Source organism: Acomys minous (genome assembly GCF_964271855.1).
Source record: "Acomys minous genome assembly, chromosome: 20".
NCBI lineage: Eukaryota > Metazoa > Chordata > Mammalia > Rodentia > Muridae > Acomys > Acomys minous.
In genome coordinates, this window is record NC_140502.1 from 20,888,090 (window position 1) to 20,896,124 (window position 8,035).

General features: G+C 52.4%; 1 protein-coding gene across 1 annotated transcript in view; it reads left to right on the forward strand.

Moving 5' to 3' along the window:
* LYPD5 (LY6/PLAUR domain containing 5) overlaps positions 1 to 3,827 on the forward strand; it is a 6,528-nt gene extending 2,701 nt beyond the window's left edge. The window contains exons 2-5 of the mRNA XM_084770679.1: positions 282 to 410; positions 1,731 to 1,907; positions 2,098 to 2,244; positions 2,814 to 3,827. Coding sequence (XP_084626805.1) covers positions 282 to 410; positions 1,731 to 1,907; positions 2,098 to 2,244; positions 2,814 to 3,076 — 716 coding nt within the window. The 3' untranslated portion in view covers positions 3,077 to 3,827. The remainder of the gene's footprint in view (positions 1 to 281; positions 411 to 1,730; positions 1,908 to 2,097; positions 2,245 to 2,813) is intronic.
* The last annotated feature ends 4,208 nt before the right edge of the window (positions 3,828 to 8,035 follow it).

Here is an 8,035-nt window from a genome sequence, read left to right on the forward strand (position 1 = left end):
GCTCCCAAACTCTTCCTGCCACGGGTGCAGATGGTTTGGGGGTGTCTGTTAGGACATGGGCAAAGCAGGAGGAACCCACGCAGACCCTTACATGAATCGCCACCGTCGTCACGGGTCGAGGTGGCAGCCAGTGACCCCGAGCGGACTCCGCAGTTGCTGACATTAGTCTGACAGAGTGACATGACACACCGCAGCCTATTGTGTGTCTGTGCCACGCTGTGTGGAGCCCTAGGTCCTGTGACCGGTTCCCCCTGCCCTGCTAACACACTCTGTCCTTCTAGGCTCCCAAGCCCTGCAGTGCTACAGCTTCGAGCACACCTACTTTGGGCCCTTCGACCTCAGCGCCGTGAAGCTTCCCAGTGTCTCCTGTCCTGAGGGGTGCTCTGAGGTGATCTTGTCGCTGGATACTGGTGAGGACTGGATGGAGGGGAGGAAAAAAAAAAAAAAGACGTGCAGCCAGGGAACCAAAGCGGAGACAGAGAACAGAGGGAGGGAGAAGAGAAGTGCGTGAGGTAGAAGAGGAAAAGAGGGGCTGGAGAGATGGCTCAGCAGTTAAGAGCACTGACTGCTCTTCCAGGGGTCATGAGTTCGATTCCCAGCAACTACATGGTGGCTCACAATCATTCATAATGAGAACTGGTGCCCTCTTCTGGCGGGCAGGTGCACATGCAGGCAGAGCACTGTATTATAATAAGTAAATAAATATTTTTTTAAAAGAAAAGGAGGAGGAGGAAGAGAGGTAAGGGTAGGTGGGAGGAGAAGAGTAGGGGTGGGGGGAGAAGAGGTGACGCCTGGATTTGGCGGTTCACACCTCAGATCATGCCACCCTGGGTGTAGAGGTAGGAATAATGCTGTGTGTTTGAGGCTAGCCTGGGCTACGTGACAAGACCTTGTCAGAGGGAAAGAGAGAAACAGCATGATGGCAAAAGTCTCTAATCCAAGCACTTGGAAGGTGGAGGCAGGAGGATCACAAGTTCGAGGTCACCCTTGGCTACATAACAAGTTTTAGGCCAGCTTGGGCCTACATAAGTCCTTGGCTCTGGGGACATGGCTCGGTGATTAAGAGCACTGGCTGCTGTTCTTCCAGGGAACCCAGGTTTGGCTGGGTTCCCAGCACTAACATCGTGGCTCACAACCATCTGTGCCTCCAGCCCCAGGGCGTCAGACGCCCTCTTCTGGCCTCTGTGAGCACTGCTGCCCTCTTCTGGCCTCTGTGAGCACTGCTGCCCTCTTCTGGCCTCTGTGAGCACTGCCTGCGTGCATCGTACACTCTCACATCGTACACTGTGCCTGCAAAGCACTCTCACATACAAACTAAAAATAAATAAAACCCTTTAAAAAAAAAACAACAGAAAGATGGCAGAGGAGAGTTGAGAAGGGAAGCGAAGGAAGAGGGCGAATGCGGGGCGTGAAATAAAGAAGGGGGAAAGGAGGTGAGGGAGGGACGGAGAAAGGGGACACTTGGCAGAATGGCACAAGCCATCATCCCAACACTCACGATGGGGCGGGGTCAGGAGGAGCAGATATTCTGGGTCATCCTTGGGAATATAGTGGGTTAGAGGCTAGTCTGGGAAGGAAGGAAGGAAGGAAGGAAGGAAGGAAGGAAGGAAGGAGAAAGGGAAAAACTCAGGATAGCAGAAGATAGAATGGAAGGAAGGAGGAGGTAAAACTAAGACGTGTAAGAGAAGGAGAGAGAGAGCTCACTCCGGGGCTGATGCTCTCCTGCCCAGGATACCGCTCCCTGGTGACAATGGTCCGGAAAGGATGCTGGACGGGCCCCACCACGGGCCCCATGAACTCCAACCAGGACGCCCTGCCGCCCGATTACGCGGTGGTCCGCGGCTGCGCCACTGACTTCTGCAACACTAACCTCAGGACCCACGACGCCCTCCCCAACCTGAGCCCAGGTGGGCAGGGCTGGAGAGATGGAGGGAGGGGTTGGGCAGGAGAGGGAGTGGGCGGGGCTGGAGAGGTCGGGGGCGTTGCCTGTGCTGAGCCTGAGCCGGTGCGCAGTCAGGCTTCCTCTTTGGGCATGAGCAGGTGCCCTGAGCAGCCTGCACTGCAATGGTCTAAACCTCATCTACTGTCTCCTCCAAGCGCCTGATCCACCAACGCTCAGTGGCACTGAGTGCTACGCCTGCTTGGGGACCCGCCCAGAAGACTGTTCCCCTGAGAGGTCCCGCCGGGTCCAGTGCCACCAGGACCAGAGCGCCTGTTTCCAGGGCAATGGCCGGATGACCATTGGTAAGGAACTGGGATGGTGGGGTGGCCTAGGACAGTGATGGGGAGGCTCTGACGGCCTGAAGGCATAGTTCTCTAGGTGGCCTTGGTGTGAGGGAGGAGGCTTAGGTGTAGTCTGAGGGAGGACGCCCTGACAGAGGAGGCTTGGGGGTAGTCCAAGAAAAAAGGACATGGCCGAGGTCTGGGCAGAGAGGTATGGTTCTGGTTTAAGGGAAAAGGCCTGTTGTAGACTGAGGGAGGAGACATGGCTGTGGTCTGAGGGAGGAGGCTTGTCGGCTTTAAAAGGAAAAATGTGAAGCCGGGCGGTGGTGGCGCGCACTCGGGAGGCAGAGGCAGGCGGATCGCTGTGAGTTCGAGGCCAGCCTGGTCTACAAAGTGAGTCCAGGACAGCCAAGGCTGCAAAGAGAAACCCTGTCTCAAAATAAATAAATAAATAGATAGATAGATAGATAGATAGATAGATAAATAAATAAATAAATAATAAGGAAATGTGGCCCTGGTCCCCAGAGAGACCTCAGATGTTGAGATGTCTCCGGGGACTGAGGCCTGACGCCTCTTTACTGTCTGCCCAGGCAACTTCTCGGTGCCTGTGTACATCCGGACATGCCACCGGCCCTCCTGCACCACCATGGGCACCACCAGCCCCTGGACGTCCATCGACCTGCAGGGCTACTGCTGTGAGGGCCACCTCTGTAACAGGAAATCGGTGACACAGACCTCCCCCGGTGTCCCGTCCACAGCGCCTGCCAGGGCTCCCCAAAGCCTGACCCTGCTGCTGCTCGCTGCTCCACTACTGCCCATGGCTCTTGGGGCGTCCCTTGGGCTCCACGCATAGACAGCACCTCTAGGATTGCTCCTCTTCTCCACCACTGTGGCCCCTAGTGTGGACTCCCTTAAAAATGACATGAAAATAAGAACCACACTCCTGTCCCTCCCGCCACAACCTTCCGGTCCACTCTCTATCCCTCCTGCTAAAGGCCCATTTACCCAGAATGCATCAGTGCATTGAGTCAGGCCCCTTGAGATCTAACCAGCTTTCAGGTGCGGCTTCCTAGGCACCCAGCCTTCAAGGCACGAGCTTTTCGTGACCTCTCACAGCAAACCGTGTCACTCATCTTAAAAGCCTATTTTTCGAGCTGGGGCGTGGTGGCGCACGCCTATAATCCCAGCACTCGGGAGGCAGAGGCCAGCCTGGTCTACAAAACGAGTCCAGGACAGCCAAGGCTACACAGAGAAACCCTGTCTCGAAAAACAAAAAACAAAAACAAAAACAAAACAAAACAAAACGAAAAACCATTTCTCACAAGGCTGCTGGTCATCTCAGCCTGTCATCCCAGCACCCAGGATGCTGAGGCAGGAAGGACCACTACTTCAAGACCAAGCTGGACTACATTGCGAGTTCTGGTCCAGCTTAAACAACAGCGTGAGACCTTGTCAAGCATGGTGGTGCACACCTTTCATCTCAGCACTCAGGAGGCAGAGGCAGGAGGATCTCTGAGTTTGAGGTCAGCCTGGTCTACATAGTGAGTTCCAGGACAGCCAGGACTGCATATTGAGACCTTGCCTGAGGGGCGGGGGATATATATATATATATATATATATATATATATATATATATATATATATATATATATATATGCCCTGTTTAGGGTTTTTTGGTTTTGTCTTTGCTTTTTGTATCTCTCTAAATTGACATCCATTCTATAACCCAGCAGTCCCACTCTTGGGCCTGTCACCCCCAATAGACATTAGATCATATGCTCCCCCAAACTATATAGACCAGCAGGACAGTTCACAGCCGCCACAAACTGGACACAGCACAAACAAATACGCACAGCCAAACGGAAGGAGAGGACTGTGATCTGGTCACACAGTGCAATACTATGCAGCGGTGAAAATGGCCGCTGACAGTCACCTGTGGTGGCCTTGGGGGGAATCTCACAAAAACAGTGCTGAGCAAAATAGTAAACAGCAGAGAGACACACACTGGAACGGGCTATATGATTCCATTCAGACAGCCTATAAAAGTTGGTAGAAACGAGAACAGAAAGGAGTGATTATCTTGGGGGGATGAGGGACCAGAATATGGGGTGTTTGGAGGTCTAGACGTTGAGGAACGGGATCTAAGAACTCACTGATCCATTTCTGCTTTTTTTCCCCCCCCCACTAAACTTTTTGTTGTTGTTTTCTTTTGTTTTGAGAGAAAAGGCTTCATGTAGCCCAGGCTAGCCTCAACTCACTGTGTAACCCAGGATGACCCTGAGCTCCTGATCCTCTCACCTGGGATTACAGGTGTGAGCCATCACGCCTGTCTTTTCCCATCTTTCCACATGTATATTATTTGCAATAAAGGGTTTTAAAAATGTACAAACTATCTTTGATGGGCAAGGGGCAGGTGGAGGGGATGCGGGGGCAGGGGGGGGGGCCATGAAGCTGACCCATCTCTTGAGATGATCTATTGGGTACAAGGAACTGAGCAGAGGGAAGAGTTCTGCCTCCTCACAGCAGCTTTTTGCATTTTAGGCAGCACATTGAGCAAGGACTGAGTCAGGCGAGGCTCAATGAACCTATCGTCCCAGCCACTGACAGGGGGATCTTGAGTTCAAGGCCAGCCTGGGATACAGATGAATTCGAGGCCAACATGAGCAACTCAGTGGGACTCTGTCTCAAAATTTAAGTATAAAAAGAGGGTTGGACCGGGCGTGGTGGCGCACGCCTTTAATCCCAGCACTCGGGAGGGAGGCAGAGGCAGGCGGATCCCTGTGAGTTCGAGGCCAGCCTGGTCTACAAAGCGAGTCCAGGACAGCCAGGGCTACACAAAGAAATCCTGTCTCAGGAAAAAAAAAAGGGGGGGAGGGGTTAGGATGTAGGTCAGCGAGGGACTGGAGTCTTGGCTCAGCGGTAGCACACTTGTCTTGCACATGTGAGGCTCTGGATATCTCCTCCTTACACACACACACACCCGGTGGGGGGTGGGGGTGGGGGTGGGGAGGTGGGGAACCTGTTGCAAGAGTGAGAGAAAAAATGGCTAAATATTCCAGCAGATGACCACAAGCCAAAATCTAAAAGGAATACATATAAAGAAGTGAGCAGGAAACTGGAAAGTGCAAGTGTGTGTCCTGTTCCCTGATTGGGAGTGACTGGGGGTGGGGGTGGGAGGAGGCAGGAAAGGGAAAGGATTAATTTCCTCTTCCAGACATTTCATCACTCCAGGGTACCATCACACCTCAGTGGTTCTAGAAGCCTCAGGTGAGCGGAGAGGTGGCTGGTCACATTGCCTTAGTCGGGAACCAAAGCCGTGGATGACAGATGCTTGGGGGTCACTTCCTCATTTCTGCTCCGTGTGGACTGTGTGTCGGTGTTAAGTCTTCCCCATTTAACCATGAACTTAACAGGGAACCTCCCTCACAGGTGTGCCCAGAAGTTTGTCACCTCCGTGATTCGAGATCTTGTCAGATCTTGTGGACAATCAGAGGCGACAGTGGCAAGGATGGAGCCAACCCCTGGGCCAGGTCCTGAGGGAGTAGGCGGGCAGGCACAGTAGGGAGGAGCACTGCCAGCAAAGGCATCAATCTACCGGAAGGATGCCTGCAGCATTCTTTAAATGCCGAGGACACAGGGCAGAGGCAGGAATCAGGCGAAACAGAGACTGAAAGAGGCATCCAGCAACCATATGGAACCTGTTCTTCTGGGCTGGTGTGTTCCCGGCGGGGGGGGACCCAACAATTAGTGAGACCCAGCCCTGCCCTCCTGGTCTGGAAAGACACAGTCACAACCCTGGAGGCTCATGGTTGATAAAATTGGGGTGTGGGTCAGATACGGGGCTTCACAACTCTTATCCCAGCACTCCAGGGGTGGAGGAAGAAGATCAGGAGTTCAAGGTCTACCTCCGATACATAGTGTCTAGCCTACATAAGACTTTGTCTCAAAAGACAAAACAAGACCCAGTTGTGGTGGAACACACTTTTAATCCCAGCACTGGGGAGGCAGAGGCAGGCGGATCTCTGTGAGTTCGAGGCCAGCCTGGTCTACAGAGTGAGTTCCAGGACAGCCAGAGACTACAAGAGAAGTCCTGTCTGGAAAAACAAAAACAAAATGAAAGGAACAAAGAAGAAAAAAAAAAAAACCAAAAAGAGTATAATCCAGTAAAGCAAGTCTAAAAAGGAACCCGGGGGAGGTGGGGGCGGGCGGTGGGGGGGTTTGGGGGGGGAGGGATTGCGGTTTTGATGGCATGGATGCCTGAGAAGAAACCTATGTGACAAAGCAGTCAGAGAGGAGGCTTTAGGACTGCTAGCGTAAAAAATTAGGATAGGAGGCCGGGCGTGGTGGCGCACGCCTTTAATCCCAGCACTCGGGAGGCAGAGGCGGGCGGATCTTTCTGAGTTCGAGGCCAACCTGGTCTACAAAGTGAGTCCAGGACAGCCCAGGCTAACACAGAGAGAGACCCTGTCTCGAAAAACCAAAAAAAAAAAAAAAAAAAAAAAAAAAAAAAAAAAAGAATTAGGATAGGGCCAGCTGCTAAAGGTGCTTGCCACAGGCCCTGATGACCTGAGTTCTAGCCCCGGGTTCCACACCATGGAGGGAGAGAACAGACTCCTCCTCAGAGTTGTCCTCTGACCTCCAGGCGTGTGCCAAGCCACATTCACACACGTGCACACCTACACAATGAAAACAAAGAAGTGGATTTTTTTTTTTTTAAAGAAGTGGATTTTTGAGCCGGGCGTGGTGGCGCACGCCTTTAATCCCAGCACTTGGGAGGCAGAGGTAGGTGGATCGCTGTGAGTTCGAGGCCAGCCTGGTCTACAAAGTGAGTCCAGGATGGCCAAGGCTACACAGAGAAACCCTGTCTCGAAAAAAAAAAAAAAAAAAAAAAAGAAGTGGATTTTTTTTTTTAAAGTTGGCGTGTGTTAACGCCCTAAGGTGAGGAAAAAGGAGCATAAAGAGGGTGGGTTGGCCCTGAAGGGGCCTGGAACGTCATATTGAATGCATCTTCATAGTTTCCTAGGACAGCCAATGGGAGCCGTGGGAGGATTCAGAGGCCGAGAGGAACACGGTACAAGACAAGCTACACAGCCAAAATAGAGATCGGGGACCCGAGCAGAGAGGCAGGGACAGAGGGAGGAGGCCATCAAGGCCGACTCTCTTCTGAGTCTCCAAGGTCAGGTGCTGCTTAATGTTGCAGGCGGGGGGAGGGTGTGTGAGGGCTACGAGATGGGAGCCAACTGCCCTTTGCTTGAAGACAGGGTTCTCCTGTGGGTGAGGAGGATGGGTGTGATGCTAACAGCCCTGCAGAGGATCCTGCAGAAAAGCTGTATCTTCCCTGAGAGCGGCAGAGGCGGAGGCGGTGGGGGGGGGGGGGGAGTGGCCGAAGGAGAGATAAACAGGTGTTTTGTTTAGACCACAAATGGGGGGTGAGAAAAAGACCTGTGAGAGAGCAGGTGACATTTAATCCCCTTAGAAGTCGAACCACCAGGCTGGAGAGATGGCTCAGTGGTTAAGAGCACCGTCTGTTCTTCCAGAGGTCCTGAGTTCAATTCCCAGCAACCACATGGTGGCTCACAACCATCTATAAAATGACAGCTGGTGCCCTCTTCTGGTGGATATATGTAATAAATAAATAAATCTTTAAAAAAAAAAAAAAAGTCCAACCACTGTGTTGGGGAGACTGCTTGTTAACCAGCTGAAAAACATCCTTGAACAAATTCTAAGAGGAGATATAAATGTGAGCCAAAAACAAGAGACAGGGCTTTTGGAGACTTGGGATAGTTTTGGCTGTTCATCGCTCCACTTCAAG